Source organism: Diprion similis, chromosome 3, assembly GCF_021155765.1.
Source record: "Diprion similis isolate iyDipSimi1 chromosome 3, iyDipSimi1.1, whole genome shotgun sequence".
NCBI classification, from domain to species: domain Eukaryota; kingdom Metazoa; phylum Arthropoda; class Insecta; order Hymenoptera; family Diprionidae; genus Diprion; species Diprion similis.
In genome coordinates, this window is record NC_060107.1 from 10,079,664 (window position 1) to 10,098,243 (window position 18,580).

Genomic DNA, 18,580 nt, shown 5'->3' on the forward strand with positions numbered 1-18,580 from the left:
TCAGAGGCAAAACTTTGTAATAATGTAGAAAAGAGATTTTCTGTTATCTTTTTTCTTAATCCTTAATCTTAGTACACAGATTTTTCCAAATAATTGTGATACCACTCAATGTCAATAGGAAATGAGTTATAAAATTGAGTCATTTCCTTAATATGAAATCATTGTTCAGAAATAGGTTATCAATCGAACTGGCGTACAGAAAGCTAGGTCGAGTGATTCAATTCGAACTGAAGACAGTGCGAATTATTTATTGCTTATCGACGGTGCAGCGCGCTTCTAAGTTATCGCCGTGCGAATCGAAACAAACCGGATATCAGCTTCTCGTCGTTTGTACAGGCTCTATTCCAGAGCTGTGCGCCGTGGATATTGGATCCCGATAAGTGATAACAGTCTTTCAGAGACACGCCTTGGGCTGAATCGGCCAACCCAAAAGCAGCTCGTGTAATCAAACTGTCTCAAGTCCACGCACAAAACTGAGCATTTTCGAGTTGTTTTCGGGGTCTGCATGCTTTGGTTTTCGTTAGAGGAAGATTGCGAGGTTTCCGAGTACGATTCCACGCAGCAATTATCACCGGACAAACAGATCTACAGAACGGGGTGACCCTGTTCAAGAGGCCAAAAGGAAGTCGCGAGACCCGAGCATCGGTTCGTAACTTACGACTCTCTGCCGCCGGAACGAGCAAATTTCTGCCTCGCAATAAAAGTCGAGCTTATCAGTAAGTTCCGCGGCTATATAGGTGCACCCTAACGTGTACAGTCACTTTCTGATAATACTCCGAGACTCGCAGAGTGCGAGCTGACTGGAGGAGTGCCGTTTAACAAGCGCATTACTCAATTCAGTGCTAGTGCCTCGAGGAACGTTATAAAGTTAATTGTGTGGACTGAGTGTGATCTGCTTTCCGCATTGCAAGACCACTCGTTGCTGGGATAGGATGGATGGCAACATGTCGGAATCAACTTTCTTCGAGGAGTAAGTACACAACAGGAAGCATGTCACTATCGTATATAAATAGGCTTCCTCCCCTCTACTGCCCTACGATACGACAAAAATCGCGTGAAAGTTGCAATTCTAATTTGATCAATATAAAACTTATACCACGTAATTCGCTTTCTCGTGTTTTTATCGCACTCTGCAATAAATTCCATACAAGTATTCTCGAAACCTGCTCGGCGGGGACGCCGGAGGTCAAGGTGCATGCATCGGTAAACACGATCCTGATTCACATGATATACCTGCGGTGTTAACTAGTATCGTCAACAATAGTACGTCAGCGTATAATATATAAAGCGATGGGTTTTCTGTTATCTTTGGAATTTTATCGCGATTTCAGCTGTCGACACAGAGGCTTAATTTTATTATACACCTTCTATATACAAATTGGCTTTATTCAGTATAAGACTGTTTAACAAATTTGTTTTGAGTACCGTTTCTTTATGATCGTAACGATGGATTTCGGTTAGCTGACAAGTTTGATAATTCTTTTTTTTTTTTTGTACGTGTAAACACCTTTGTCGAATTTCATGTTGTATCGAAGCGACAAGCCCGCGGATTGCTCATCTTCAATATCCGACTTTGGAAAGTTTGTGAAATTCTTGCAGTTATTCCAAGAAATTCTGTTAGTGTATGCGTATCACGTTTTTTCCTCCTTGGTGAATATTGCGGTATAATTTCGTGAGTGAAGTTTTATTCTCATTCATGGACAGTGATGTGCAGGAGGTGAAAAACGAAATTTTGCATCATCGCAGAATTTTTTATGTACGTAAGAGTAGTTGTCAAGAATCGCACTAATGGCTCTAGAATTTGTTTGGAAACAATACGTTCTTTTTTCGAAACCGTTTCGAGAACATCATCCGGATATTTTACACCGTGAATCACGAAACGAAATCAAAAAGGTCAGGGGTAATTTGTTTGTTAAGTAAAGACGAGATGACCCCTTGTCCTCTCATGTCATGGGCGATAACGAGTGACTCTTGTTTAAAAATTATTAAACAAATCTCGAGAAACCATCCGCACCTTGTAAACACAATGTTACTTATAATTGGACCAAAGATAACAGCTGCTTAACATGCTGCACGACATCGAGTTCAAATATAAGTTTCACGGCCAGCTTTTATCGCATGAATTACGCAACCCATATTTGTATTCTGAATGGTGAGTTCCATGAAAGTCCGAATCAAATATCGAGATCCTAGATCTCATTCTTTTGCCTAGAAAAATATCGGCTAATGGTAGGTACTAGAAATGAACGAGTCTTTTAAAGGTTTATAATCGACTAAAATCGGCATCGGAAATCGCTGTGCGTGACATCGAATTTAGCTCAGGATGCTTTTTCTAGGATGTAAAAGTAGACCTGCAGTGCAGCGCGGTCCTTTATGTTCTTCCAGAAGTATCTTTTACTCCATCCGGCCGAGGTTTGTAGACCCGGAGTTTTTTGCTGGAGTGCACAGTTACCCAAACGACCGCTTGGATTGCGATTAGGCACTTAAAACTAGATTTCGGTTAATCCTTGTGGCTGAACTCTGAATTGATGGACATTCACGTCTTCCGTAGTATATACCTTGATAATACACCAGCGTGAGAGTCGGTTGGACCTCTGAAATTACGAATCGGCTTCAGGAGCGAGTGAGCTACGGATTTTGTTACTTCCACTTTTTTTTATTTCCAGAATAAATATGTGGGTGATTGTATAAAATGGGAAATTTATTTGAACTCGATGACTCGTTTGATTTTTTTTACCCTCAAGGATTTTGTTATGATATATTGTCAAAGTCTATTGCGAGTCTTTTTTTTTACTTTCTTTGAAGGATTTTCGATAAAAGAAAAATGGAAAATATCTGAACTTTTGATTTTTCTCAATGAACTAAATCTTCGGCAAACAAGACGTTTTTTGATTCCTATATACGATTTTCCAATTGAGATTTTAACAATCGCCAAATTTTTTACTGTTGAGAACTCCGGTACAGGAACCCAAAAAGTTTTGAAACTGATCATGAAAGAATAGATAATTTGATATAATGTAACAAAATTTCAAAAACAAAAATAAGTAAATTGTAAATAAGTGAATAACTCGAGTTAAACATTCTATTCCACATTATTATACACACATGTATTATACATAAAATATTCACGAATTTCCGGGAAGTAATTTTATTTTTTTCCATCTTGTCGTTGTCAGGCATCGCTGCATCAGGCGTACAGTCTATTTCAAAGATTGTCGTAGAGTCGTAGAAAAATATAAGACATCGCAAATCTGGACTGAAAACGTTAAATTGTTAACAATCTTAAATATCGTTCACTAAATCCTTTCGTTACAGTGAAACGTTTTACAATTTCTCGAAAAATTTGGCATCGAATTGATATTGGCGAGCTTTTATAAACATTTCTTAGAACGACTAGACGAGAAGAACCATTTGATACGCGTATCGAGGTTTAGTGATGATAAGCAGCTCGTCGTGTTGTTCACCAATGAATTGCTTACAATTACCTGAATTAAATATTCAAAAATATTGATTTGTTTATCAGGAAATTCAATGTTTGTACGCGGTTTTTTACTCAACCAAAGAGCTAAATTACGGATCTATGCTCAAACCAATTGTGGCAAATCCATTGACGAACCTAATATGTTTTAATTTATCTGAACTGTCGAAACTATACACTTTGTTAAGTTAAAAAAAAAATGAACATAAAATATACATATAATGGTAAAAAAATCTGTCCATCAATTCAATCTAGCGCCAAAATTGTTGACGACCAAATTTTTTGTTTGAGATCATCATTTGACGATAAATACATCCTAATCAAAAACTAACGAACTCTGTTGCACTTTATTACGATAATTTAACGATTAATACATAATTAAAGGAAATAATTAATAAAAACTTTTAGCTCTTCCTGCAATGCTTAGGTGTAATTAAACTCAATTAAATCTGCAGACACATGTGTTGTGTAATATCTAAATATAGCAGCAGGGGTGGACGTCCACGGCAGTTTTACGAATATATACGTAACGTAGCATGGTTGACATCCAGCATATATGTTATAACCTTATCCGTTTATTAAGCGTTGGCGTTTTTAATGCGCTCGCCGTACTCACGCGTGACAAGTGCCAGTCCAGTACGTGTCTGCCGATAACAGCTTGTATTTTTACATTGGTTTTTAAATTTTTTTCTTACTCTTTATTCTTTATTTTTATCTTTTATTAATTTACTCATTAGCTTCAGAAAGTTTTGTTTCGACTATTTCGAATAGTTTGTGTGGAAAAAAAGGAAAATCAGATGATTAAGGTGACTAAATTGAGACTAAAGTTGATTGAGTTTGATTTCATTGAATTATAACAACATTTTTTAGGTGTCTTTGAAGTGTTAGAATATTACAGGTATAAATTCCTCCTGGAAAAACTAGGTTATTAGTATATAATTATTGAGATTAATTATAGTACGCGTATTATCCAGTTTGGAAGAATTATTAGTTCGTTATTTTGATACAGATAAATTTTTCTACGACTGTAATCTTCGATGAATCTATTCCTCAGACCATTTATACAGGTTAATTATAAAAACATGGAGTGTAAAATCATTGTCACACATATTCGTGTTTCAAGCCTTGATTTTGGCACTAAGCATATATTATATAGATATATTGGGATGTTTCAGAAAAAAAAATATTTACGATTTTCGAACATAGCCCTGAATCAACAGGTTTTATAGGTTAAAAGAAAGATTCTGACAAAAGATGAACGTTTTACGTTATGCCTCAGGCAATCCGTTTAGGAATATACGTGCGAAATTTCGCGAGGTGGAACACGTGTGCACCTGTGCACATACGGTATTGACGAACACCAAAGAAATTCGCAACCTCAACGAGGTCGTTCCATGCCGGTTAATATTTTACGTAACATATGATACTCGTATGATACACTCGTGAAGTGAGATTGCATATCGACGACGAAGTTAATGTCACTCGGAAGATGACGTTAGTGAACGATAACGTACATGTCTTGGTGCAATTCAATTCAATTCAATCCAATTCAATTCAATTCAATTCAATTCATATCTGATAGTGAATACCTATTTTCAATTCCTGTATCGTAAATATGTGTTTCAGAAATGGCGTCAGAGTTTATCACGCCCAATCGTCCTTCGTTTCCGAATCTTTCGACAGCGCTTCCTGCCTTTCTGATGTCTTTGAAGACCTGGACTTGGAGTGAGTAAACAATCAGATTTCATTCACTTGTGAGCATTAATAGAGCTGATCAGTTAGTTTAAAAAAAAAAGCAAAAAAGCTGAAGAGAAGGTAATTTTTATGATTTTTTTCTGCAAAAACTGTACACTTGATTTTTTTCAAAATTATTAAAGTATTCTATTGTAAGTTTAAGGGAACTAGGCTGTCCGTCAAATCATCGTACTCAGGGTTTCGCGCCAGACAAATCAATTTATAATTACTGTGATGACCTCTTTTTGGTACCAAATGATTTTATCTTATTCATTCAAATTTTGAAAGAATCAATTATACCATTTCTTCGGAAAAATTCCTAAGAATTACGTTCGCTTTAACGCGTCCCCTTAACTCATTGAGTTACAGTGATCTTTATAACCGATCGAGTCCTCATCAGCAATTACCAAAACCTTAACGCCGTTGGGTATATTACAATAGATAATTATACTAGAAATGAGAATGAATCACTCGTTACTAATCGAAACACAATCGTAATAATCTCATTCATGTCACTTTCTGATCTGGAGTTCAGATATAGAACTGGTATAAATTTTTATCTGATAAAATAGGCTAATGTGAACTGCGGGGGTACAACTAGTCTACCGAATGATCGAAGAGCTGTTTACGATCGGATCATAGATATATACCCACTCCACTTAACAATGCCTTGTGGTTTATCCGGTTGCGAGGTAGTCGAACGCTGAGAATTTATGAAATTTACGGATTTCTAAGCTACGATTATTTTTCTAAAAGTTTCAAAATAAAAATACAAAAATTGTAGATTAGAATGTATAGAATTTTCGTTGCAAATCATTTTGACATGGTTTGAAATCTAATGAATCTTATAGAACGTGGTCTTCTGAACGAAATAAATTATTATCGCTAAATGAAAATGAACGAACCTATTAAATGATATTTTCAACCGCTTTTTCAAGTGATTTAAAATACAGAATCGATGTCTAGACTCCACTTGATAATTTTTACATTTTATTTCCAACCTATTCTAGGAAAATTTTCTTAGCTCACAGATATCTGAACTTAATAAATCCTCAATGTGTGACTATACCTATAGCTCAAAACAGCTATGAACAATAAACTAACCAACCTCCTAACAGCGCCGTTTACAATAAGTAATGACGTCAATTGGAGTAAGTTGACCCAAATCTGTGCGGTATAAGTGTATGAAAAGTGTCCGTAAAAATCATGGCTTTGATACGCAACGCACGATATATAAATCCCGAAAGCAACATTCAAGACAATTGTTCAGCCAAGAGAGAGTCGCTTGTCCTACGTTGATTAATAAGATGTCACGAAGTTTACAAAACCAATTGTTCCTCGATGTTTTTGTAACGTATAGGCTTTCATTCCCTGGAAGACGTGTGTATGTATGTATGTACATGTAAATTAAGAACAGAAATAGAGAAACGACGGCGAACGGATCGGTTTCACTTTGCCAGGTATATCCTATATATAAAAGCGTCCTATTCAACTCAGATTCAAAGTTATACGTCATTGTCTCGGGTTCAGAGACCAAATGCTTACACATGGAACCATGGAAACAAATCAAGAGGGTCGTTGTTCTCTGCTCACTTATATGCACATCGGACTCTTAATTGTTGTCATTATCGTCACGCTCAAGAATTTATATGATGCTGAACTACTTTCGTTCGCAATACCGATTGACATCCCGAACGGATTATGTATATAATATATAAGGTATGCGGAAGTGTCTTGTATACCTACCATTGGATATCATTTTTCTAAGTGTCGCAATTTTTGCTCACGTCTAAATTCTTCTACTGAACAAATCGACACGTTTGCAGTTCACTTTGCATACAGTGCTTAGGATATATATTACGAATTCAGCAAAAATGTTGTCCGAGCATATATACCTTCTTCCTTTTGCAACACGTGAGATGAATTGTCGAAAATGCAAAGGAACTGCTAATATTTGACAGGAAAATTTTCAAGTCCTTGGTTTTTAAGTTGAAATAAATGAATGATTCTTGATCAAGATAATTTGGCCAGAAATTATGGATTGCAAAAATGAAAGCACTTGAAAAACCAACTCATGATTTGTGCCAGTTTTCTAACACAATTTATCCCTTCGGAATATCGAAGAAAAATTGAACACTAGCAGTGTTCATACGTGTTCATATCGCGTGGGTAGCTGCATTATTTAACATTCCCATGGTGACCTGTCAATTGTCACAACTGCAGGGCTGCAGGTTCAGTCAGAAAAGCCTGCAGGCGTCTGTACTTGAAACCTCACTTGAACTTTTAAGTGTCAAATTGTGCAGGGTACAGCGCAATGCACATGGATATATGTATACTTGCACGAATTGAATAATCTATAGTTGGCACGCGGTGAAATTTCAGTTTCTCATCGCAACTACCGGAAAGAAGTGATTCTCTACGTTTCATTTGACTTTTTTTCAAACCGAAACGAAATGAGACGGTAAAATGTATTTTTAGAACTCTCTTTGACTCCGTGAAAATGTACAGCAAAAAGGAATAGCACCGTGCATAATCATGTATTCAAAAACGTGTACGAGAAGCCGGATTCATTATGTCTGCGGTGAACTGCTAGGAACTGGAAAAACCAATCGCACAATCGGCAACCCAACGTGCAATTGTGCTTTCTCTCAACTGCTCTGCATGTAATTATAATAATTCGGTAACGTCGTTCGTTGTGAGTCAACACCGTCGTTATACGTCTGCAACACCGTGCCATTCGAAGTCGTTCAAAATACCGTTTCACTCATTCGTTTTTACACGGAGAGGATAGGAAAAAACACGCTGTTTTCTCGTGTCTCACCCCTTTCGGAACACTTAATCACATTCAGGCAAATAAATGGATGATTGGAACTGTAATTGGCTGCGTTGATGTGCGGGTGCTCTTATAGGAACATCAGAAGTGGGACACCGGTGTTTTCGAACCAGCACACTTAACACTCTACATATGTTCATGTGCATGTACGTGCGGTAGTATATATTCTAAGAACTCGCAGGAAATTCTCCGAATGAGGAAAGCGGATTTAACACATATGTAGTATATGTATGTATATTGTGTATAGATGATAGTCGAGTCAAAATAGATTTGAATAGAAAATATTTGGGGTATAAGGGTTTTTGACTCTAAGGAACTGAAATCTGAAGTCATTTTATCAGGCGTTTCAAGAAAACAGCAAAATTTGATGGTTTTTGGTTTTTGCGTTTTTCTCGGAAACTGCTATCGATAGATGAAAAATGACTTGACCATCGTGTAGAGCGGGAAATTCTATATCAAATTATGTCCTCATATGTCGGAAACGACGTAGTCGAGTTAACAGATTAAGCAACAGGAAATCCTACTTATCGACGGCATCTGGGGAATTTTTGTGAAATAGTTTTTTTCGTGCACTCAACTTTAAACGGTCGTGTCGAGTATAAGAGGAAAATTTAGGTGTCTAGTAGTCTAGATCTTTTTCATAGAAAATTTTACTGTCTAAAAAATGAAACGAAAAATAACTTCCCAACTTGTATAGTTTCCGAGATAGTTCAGTCAGTTTTTGAAGAATTTTTCTACCGAGTTCCGGTTTCACAAGGTTAAAAATTAAATTTTCGAAAAGTACGTAATAAGAATAAAAAATTTTTAAAAACCGACCCGATATAAATATACAAATGTGGTGTAATGTACATACATACATACATACGTACATATGAGATGAGGCATAGAGCATGCAAAGAAGCGAAAGGAAGCGAGCGAGTCTTTGTGGGTCATGAAACAAGGGGAGAAATTGTTTTCAGAACATCTTCAACTCCTGCATATACAATATTCCGCGTTTCTGCTTGGAGACAATGTGTCGTCATTTAATACCAGATGATGCATGTAAGCTCTGAAAGGTACGCGTTCTGCAGTCGCATTCACGAGTCTGTGGCTTATGGATATGTAAATTAACACTAATTGACAACCGTGGTGAGAATCGAGAACGCCACTTCTTCAAGTCGCAGTGCCAACTGATAACTGGAAGATCTGTTGGAGTCCTCGATTAGGATCGTCACGCGAATTCCATTTCGAAAAGGCTTCGTCCTGCACTTTCACCGGCTGCATGCATGTTCATTCTCGCAAAACTTTGCTTCAACTTGGAAAATCACGACCAGGATTTTGACCGTTTTAAATTCTGCCGCTTCTTTAACCGTCACAATCTATCCTGTATATGTACCTGATAAAACCACACCGAGTACGACCTTTTCTCATTACACGGCTTGCAGCTTGCATGCAAAAATGCACAGAGCAACAGGTACGTGTCCGGTTGTACTACACGTTTCGCGATTGCATGCGTTTATGCTATTGACACCAATCCCGTGTATGTACCTACGTACATACATGCATACTATCGGTGGCGAAGGAGGCCATTGTCAAGTGTACCAGAGCGGAATGAGCAATGAAGTATCTTGTTTATATACTTGTAAGAAATTTATGTACCCGGTCGACAATGCAGGTAGCATTACTGAAACCACGCACGCCACTGACACAATGTTCAGGAACATTCATCATCATCGTCATCATTATTATTACCGATAAGGAAAAGGATGAATGGAGGCAGCGGAGTTGGGGGAATTTTTTTTCTTTTTTTTTTTTGGTACTGATCTATTGCGTCTTGGGTATAACCACAGGCTCCCAACTGACCTTGAGCCAATCATTCCAAATTATATAATCTCTTCAATAGCCTAATTCTCAGTGTAATGTTATACACGCGGGTATTTATCTTTTCGAAGGTATAGCAGCGAGTGACGTGGTCAAACGAATGATGATTGTGGTCGTGTGATTTGATTTTTTTCTTCATTCTATCCTGCTTTGTTACCTAATTCTTGTTTTTGGCTTTGAAATGTACTCGACTAGTTTTCGCTGACTGACTGAATGACTTCTTCGGGACATTTTTATCTTCTTTCGATTTATAGGTATTGCTCGGTTTAATGGTCGCTTCTTTAAGGTATTTCCGTCGAAAAGCGATTGATAGAGAACGGTAAATTTTATCTTGTATCTTGCCAGCAGGATGTTGGAAAATTAATTGTTACTCTGTGTAAAGACGTCGCTTGAGTGCAAACCGCTTTCTTTATAACGATTATCGGAGTGTTGAAGAATATTTATTACACAATTATCTCCACGCAGATGGTTATTAGACTACTTAACAACCTATTAAGCAAATCGGCCATTCAAATTATGCGCACACAGTTCAAGTAACATAGAAAATTGTTTTTAATCTGTAAGTAAACAAGTGTAAATACTTTAGGATAATCACTGAAAGAGTTTTTAACGGAAAAGTAGACCAACTGCCGAGCAACTTTCTGGTGTGTAATGATGTATCTATGAGGTACTGTTTATTATGGAAATATGCAGCTTAGTGAAAATCGATCAATCTTTAATTTCCGGGGTCTGGAGAAAAACGATGAACATACCGGAAATTGGAAGCAGACTATATATATAAACGAGCTTTTAAATTGATTCAGATTTATCGAACCTTGTCTGCAGTACACGCGTGTTACTCGAGAGTTCGATCTTGATTGATGATAACAGAAAAATATCGATGATTATTAGCTCTTCGGAGTTTTTCACCTTATTCCACGGTAACGAAACGGCTGAATTAAAAAAAATTGACAACTAAAAACGTCCTCGTCTATGTGCAGAAAATTATGATCAGCTTCATTTTTCGAGGTTTTTAATTAAACCATATAACTCGATTTTGAACATTTTCTGACGAGCAATATGATTAATTGAAAAATTGAATCATGTCCCCGATGATTATCCAGGTTTGAAAGCTATCGACTCCCCACGCTGATAATCGTTAGGAAAACGACGACAGTTATTAATTCTGGAATGCATAATTACAGTGATCGTAACACCCATATTTTAAAACCGGATCATCGATCAGTGATCGCGTTGAGTGCAAATGGTGGCCAGCTGATCGGTCGCTCGCAACCAAACAGGAAGAACTTTCACCCGTTTTACATTAAGGCGCACGCACGCCTTCAAGAGACGCACGACATTAAGGAGTTCCGTCAAAACAAAACACTCGCGATGACGCGCTGTAGGCATAGAGCTTTGAGCTTGTGGCGAAAGAAACGTACCCGCTTCGACACTCCGCACACAGGAAACGCCTGCCTACACGTAGTTCCGCTCTAGAACGACTGGTGGAGTGATGTTTTTGGTCGATTCTTTTTTTTTCTGCTTTTTATTTTCGTTTGGTTTTTTCACCTCACCGTCTTCTTTCCTCCATTCGCATTCGTTTTATTTTCATTTTCTACATCCTTGCTAGCATCCATTGGACTAGGAACGTAATTGAGAGCTTCTATACTTGTCTCTATAAAAATAACCGGCTATTTTAAGACTTGCAGGTTGCAGGTTGCGTATACTATACCTACCATGGTTTTTGTTTAGAATCGACCATAAGGCAAAGTATCTTTATATACACAATTCAAACAGTTTATAATCAAACTCACTAAACTCAATGGTGGATGACTTTTTTTCTACAATTTACAAACACAGAACTCTGTCGTTGGTGCAGCTGATCGTTATGAACTTGTACATACATCTTTATTGTTTTACGAATAGTATGAACTCTACCAGGCGTTTAATTCAAAAATATCAAAAAATCTTTGAATTCAATATTAGTGACCTCACGTCTCATGTTTTTTCAATCACGAAATCATCGGTGAAGTATAGTGACGTTTACTGTACCCTCAATCTGTAAATTGTTCATAAACCTGCAACGTATAATTTCCGTTGCAAATTTGTATACCTACCCGGAAAACAACATCAATATCTAGTAATAAATCAACCACTCCAAGCCAACGAGCATGAAGCGTGAACAACCATGACGAATCATAGTGCCTACATACTTAGAAGAAGCAAGGACTTTAATTTGCCTCATTAGTGTACAGTGTACTTTATATTTTAATGAAATTAGTTGAAAATCGATTGATTTTTGATCTTAGGACGTTTTTCATTTAAAAAAAAGTACGAATTGGTTACCAAACTTGCTCGAATGACACTAAAAACATATTTGTTGGCCGTTTCCTTTCCCGGTGACTCTTTTTAAGCACCACGATAATGAACAATAAACCCATCAAGAATGGAGAAAGTAAACCTAACCTAACAAGTTCAGCAATTCATAAGGTAGTAGTTCATAATTAATTCCACGTCGTTGACGTCAATTACTAAATCGGTAATAGACTTTTAGATTAGGTATACTCGGTGAAAAGAGGAATCTAATCGGTGAAAGTTGGCATTATCATTCTTCATGGAAGTAAAATTTTCTTTTTGTTTCTCAAATTGGTCGTCATAAGTGATTTGCATAATTCAACAAATAAACAGCTAAAATATGTTTTTGCACCGGATATTGCGGCCTTATTGGCTAACACTAAGAGTATTAATCGTGTACACGGACTTTTCGGCGACTGGTCATGCATTATGGTTGGATTAATCACAGGGTCGTCAAAAACCTTGATGGTTCTGTACAGTAGTGACCATCGCGAAGACACTTGGCGCGTGCGACGAACGGATGATATAAGAAACTTTCGTATTCCGTGATTAAAATTCGTGAAACAATCGCTACGGAGGTCACAGAGCTTGACCTCAGTCTATAAGCGTGATCGGAACATTTTTTTTCCTTATTCTATTTACGGATATCAGTAGCGTCGCGTTTTTATCGACAAAGTATTGCGTGGCACCCAGAATATGGGCAAGGCTCTCCAATATGGTACCGAAAAGAGAATGATCGTCTGATCGTTTTCAGTTGATTGTACGAATATCGAGGCTCAGAGAACTGCGAACAAGCTGTCAGGCTTTTGTTTTTTTGTCATGTCAAGGTTATATTGTTGGATTAAAAATTTGGATAGGAATTTTTTTTCAGTAATAAATACAACGCTGCTTATTTTGCGATAAATATCTAGCTTCGAGAATGTTTCTTGAACGACTCTGTTCGAGAATTGCAATTTGTCCAGTTTACAAGCGCAGCCAACGTCGTAAAAATGTCACCAGGATGGCAGACGACGTGAACCGACCGTTCTTAATAGGCGAGAGGTTATGGTTGACTGTCACTTGTCAAGCGGTCGATTCTAGGGACTTTGTTCTTGTTAACCAAGGTTTGCTTCAGGCTGCGAGCACGGATGTGAGCCAATCAAAATTAAGCAAGTTGAATTGCGCGCGCAATTGAAAAAAAAAACTTTAGATACAGTTGGTCAGAACTTTCCAAAATTAAATTTGGAACTTTTTTTCAGTTAATTCGCATTTTCCCAATGAAAACTCATCAGGCTTAATCGTTATTCCAAATTTGAAAAATGCACATCAGTTCCGTTAATTGCAATTTCCAAAATCAAAAATTCGAGAATTGCATACTACAAATTGATTATCAGAAAACACATTACGATACTAAATTAACCAAAGAGCGAGTTAAGTAGGCCTCGAAGTCTGTCGTGTCCCGGTATAAGAGGTTTAAAAGGTATCTCGTATCAGAATCTCACGTGAACAAAGCTGCCCGTCCGTACGAGAGTAACCTTTCTACAAGCGGGAATATCTCGTGGTGCTGCACCTGCATGAACGCGCCTTTGCCTTTAGGCGAATATGGCGTTGCGTAATCGATTTATTACCCAACGTACGTCTCATTATATTTTACCATAATAGTCATTTGTTTTTGAAAGTTGCCTTCGATACCCGCGTGCGAAACTACTTACTGTTATTATAAGCCCGTCGAATCGCTGTTGTACTTTATTTTAAATTGTTGTATCAGAAACTCAATTCACCGCATTCTCCAGCGGTAATTGGTTTTTTTTAACCGCATCCAACCAAACTCTCAAACTTGTTATTCTGTTTGAAGTAAAAAAATTCGAGATTGTAAATACCTACGCAGAAAGTGGAAAACAAACAAAAACCGAGAAAAGAAAATTACGCAGTATATAATATGCTCCAGCTTTAAGCATATGCTCGTGAATAACCAACGCTGACAAATCACTGCGGCCATAGGTCACGGAAGTGCAGATTACACTGTACCAGATGCTCGATATTGCAAGGCAGAGCCGCTGTGTGTCGGTAATTATCATGAGTTTCTATTGGAAAAAAGTAACAATCAATTGAAACTTATTACCGTTAATAGCCAGTCGCTGGCTGCAGTGACTCCCACAAGGATGGATTATTCCTATGGAAGCTCTTACACCGCTTTAATTCAATAAATTTAAATGAAAAAACGTCAATCATCCTAATGGCTGTTGATTATTACAATCGTTTAACGATCGGCCCTCCCAAGAAGACGTTGATAAGCAGAAGTGAATTTATACGAAGCACCGTCAGCAGCAAAATGTGTATAATGGGTTACCACACGCTGTCGCTGCACTGTGGAATTGCTGTTTCCATGAACTTTTGCGAATCCTGTAGATCAGAAAATAACTTTGCACGAAGGAATTGCGCAATGTACCAGGATACACAGTCCTTTCAATACGGTACAAAGGTGAGCTTTCGTCGTGGTAACACAGAACCAAGGTGGTTGCTGCACCTCCACGCTCACTTCATAGTCCGGAGAAGATCAACCGCGATATGGAAACTGAAGTTGGCAGGAGAAAAGGTTGAGCTAGCCTGCCTCGAGGCGATGAAGTAGAATGGATCAGGACAAAGGGATAGCGTTATAGGTAGGTATAAGGTATATCTGCATGGGTCATCAGACGGATTCGAATTTTCTTCCTCCAGTTCCATCACATCGTTGATACTTCTCTTGGATAACTCTGGATCAATAGATCCATTGGCTAGCAGTGCGTTTCTTCGGACAGTTACTCACCTTGTCCATTCGCACGGTCCTGATCCTAATCTATCAGGCTCATCTCATCAGCCGCAGGATCGATTTACTTGGTGTTACCATTGGATCGTGACGTTTTATGAGTACACCTACTTTCAGGAATAAGCAGCTGTTTCTAACGGAGGATTAAATGTCGTTTATATTAACGCGATCACTTCACCCGCCTAGGAATCGATAATGGTGTTTGCGACGTTGATGAACCGCACAAAGGATCGACTTGAATGGGAAGTTGTATTCCTCGAGGGCGACACAGCTGAAAGCGTGGACAGATGGGGCATGACTCACTTATTATTCGCAGGAAATGAGGATAATCTCCGGCCTGGGAATAACTATCTTCGATTATACGATCGTGCTCTTCGTCCGGGATTATTGGGGTCCTTACCAATTAACCCCGAACGCTCGAGTTTCTTTCGAACAACTTCAGCCACGAGATGAACGTAGGTCACGAGGCATTTGAGCAGTGCAATAACGGATCGTTATTAAACCGTTCGTGAGAAAAGGTGATCAAAAAGTCAACCGTCATATTCTGAACGATCGAAAACATTACCAACACCTACATTTCGATCTTGATCAGTGGTCACCTAGGCTGCAAAAAACGAACAATAGCGTACTGATCAGTCATTGCTATAGGTGGGTGCGGTTTTTGACGCACATTAGTCCGGTAAACATCCAACAATGGGTGTGGCTAACAACCGAATTATAGGCGAAACAGACAAGCGACGTAAACACAGGGTTCACCCTCTGGTAAGACATGACGTGAATGGTGGGAGTGTTAAAAAAATTAACTTCCAATCAGGAATCATGAATTCCTGATGACCATGTAGCATCGTTTTGTCTTTAGGGCAGGACATGGTAAGGTCTTCCATCGAGTTCACCCTGATACCCGGCTAGAAGTGTTTACATGTCAGAGTACCTTGTTTGAGTTGGTTTGAGACGATAATGAGACAAGCGTGAGCAATGCAAGTATCGCTAAGCATGTTTAAGCTTTGACGTTTGTCATTTATAACCAACTCCGTAACTAGACTAAAGAATGTTAGGATTTTTGTCAGGGATACTGGGTCCGTATATTCTCTGCAGCTCATTTCATTGGTACAGTAAACAGCGAATCGAGCGTGACGTGACGTTCTGTCGTCGTAGTGAGAAAAATACTAAAAAATCTTTGTCCGATGAACACGCTTCAACGAAACTTCGATAATTCTTCAGCTCTTTACTGAATGGTAATCCCTGACCATCCACACGGTGGTGTACACGTACACAGTTTGCGTCACTCGACTAGTTTTTACATTCCGTACATGTAGGTTTCACTCTCGGAAAAATAAGACGTATCCTTGCAGGTGAAACAATCGATCAGGTTCATCAGGTTGAACTCATTCCAATTAATTACTTTGAGAACAAAATAGATCGTTGCATCTGTGCATCCGCAATTTTCGAACTGGATTTAATGATCCAATAAAGACGACTACGACAGGTTTAACTCTTTCGACATCCTTTCGCGTTCTTAGTATGACGAAATGAACCATGTCCGGTGTACTTTGTTCAGACCGACTGCCTTCCGCCTGCTACATGTCCTGGATGCTTGAGCAGGCTTTTCCCATTTCGGTAACGCGTTACTCCGAAACCCAACAACCGTGGTTTATATTTGTTTGCGGGAAAAATATACCGGCCATAAGGTTGCAGTAAGGAAGCGATTGCAGCAGGGCTCGAAGCTTTCATAGCTTCCCTTATCATAACGTCCTTTTCAGGAGATGGTGAAGGGTGTGTTGGTACGGGAGACACCGCATCCAGAAATATGTGCACACATGGTGCCACAGCTTGAATCTGGATCGAGGATGATTTAAGGAAGTCGTTGATATCTACGTGACGTCTATACCTTCAAATATTTAAGTCCACGTATCGCAAACTTGAAAAAGGACGCTACTGCACGATTCTGCATGCAATTCTGAACAAAAACGCCTTTTCTTTGGTTCTTCCTCCAATGAAAATGTATTCGAGTATTTGTGGACTTAGATGTATGAAAATATATACATCGACGTCGAAATCGAAAACCTTTAACGGCATTATTCGTACCCAATGGTCTCCATACGTGTAGCACCACTCAAGTCAGCGTTTACACTACCATTGCAAGCTACTACGCCTGCGATTCTTACACACATGGAGAAATACACGGTAAACGAAGTATCGGAGACGGTATTGTATACTAGTCGGCTATACTCTGCACCAGCTTCTCGTTCTGCGTTGAGGGAAAGTACAGTTAACTTCGCAAGAAGCAAGATTCGCATTCCAGTCTACCTGAGACTGTCAAGTCTCGTCCCGATTTGGGGTTTTTACTGATGATGTATTAGAGCAGAGTCAACAGCAATGACTAATCAGTCATTTTGAAAGAACTGTTGCGGTGAATTCATCTCAGGATGCTGTAGTAGGTACAGAATTCGATTAGTTTCATCTGAATTTTATTACTTTATGCGTAGAATGTCTGGACCAGGATAATCGTCAAGTCAAATATCTGATTTTGATTTTGTCTCAGTTTCTTCATTTTTAACCAATATTTCCACACCACTTTGCCGTAATCAATTAATTTTTGACAAGGCGTTTAACGAGATTGATTATTAATTGTCAACTTCCTCAGTTGGTCGAAAAATTCAAGACATCTAAAATCATGATAATAACTTCTACGCAAAAAGAAATTTGTCGCTTTACTAAGAGTAAGACATGGATTTTATACGAGAAATCAGTGTCAAGCAATTTTTTACGGATTCTTTAAGAAACAAATGAGCCTTCAGCGTTCAAAAACCGGTGGTGCAGCTTTTTATATTAACATTTGCAGTGTTCGCAAATTTGCTCATTTTAGGACCAAAGTTTTTTCTGAAATTCTGCGTTTTCAACTTTATCTCTTACTTTATAATTTCCATGTAATATAATTTAATACTCAATAATAATATCTTTGTCCCGTCACGTTTCAGCTAAACAAAATTCATTCATTCATTAATTCATTCATCAATACAATTCGGAAATTAATTTAATGCAAACAGAGTCGGAAAGGAAAGGAAGTTATACATCCAGTGTAGCAAAGACTCGTCTGGTTAAATTTCGCCCCTCGAAAATGCGTCGACTTGGTTTGAGGGGTAAAAATATAATGCAGACACGTGCTTTACGTGGTTTGTTTCGCGGGAGCTTTATGGACTATATGGGCCAAAAGAAGCATGAGATCAAGAGCGTTTGGAAATTAACTTACACGCATAGTTCACTTCTTTTCTTTCTTTCCGTCTGCTTCACCGTCTGGTACATTTTTCCTCCCCAGCGATCTTTGCTCTCGCGTTGCACCCGCGTCCATGCGATTCATGAACGAAATTCATGAATCATGCACGCAGATCTCGTGCGAACTGTTGCGTGTGTATGTGTGTTTTGTTTTATTTTTTTTGTTTTTTTAGTTCATTTTCATTCTTTCTCTTTTCGACTTTCTCTCCACTCTGTACGCGCAACTGCAACGAGGAAGTGACAATTAAATACTCTCGTCCATGACATGCTGCATTTCCGGCAA

At 38.4% G+C, this 18,580-nt stretch overlaps 1 protein-coding gene and 1 long non-coding RNA gene across 3 annotated transcripts in view; one reads left to right on the forward strand and one right to left on the reverse strand.

The window, feature by feature from the left end:
* Nucleotides 1-18,125, reverse strand: part of LOC124404916 — a 22,903-nt gene extending 4,778 nt beyond the window's left edge. Inside the window, exons 1-2 of the long non-coding RNA XR_006929036.1 lie at nt 18,115-18,125; nt 17,710-17,711 (exon numbers count right to left, since the gene is read on the reverse strand). This is a non-coding gene — a long non-coding RNA (uncharacterized LOC124404916). The remainder of the gene's footprint in view (nt 1-17,709; nt 17,712-18,114) is intronic.
* The window catches only part of LOC124404912 (secreted protein PRY1-like), a 50,708-nt gene continuing 32,892 nt past the window's right edge, over nt 765-18,580 (forward strand). Inside the window, exons 1-2 of one of the 2 annotated variants that reach the window (XM_046879402.1) lie at nt 765-970; nt 5,105-5,203. In XM_046879402.1, coding sequence (XP_046735358.1) covers nt 933-970; nt 5,105-5,203 — 137 coding nt within the window. In that variant the 5' untranslated portion in view covers nt 765-932. The remainder of the gene's footprint in view (nt 971-5,104; nt 5,204-18,580) is intronic. The other variant, XM_046879403.1, reaches the window with a different exon arrangement.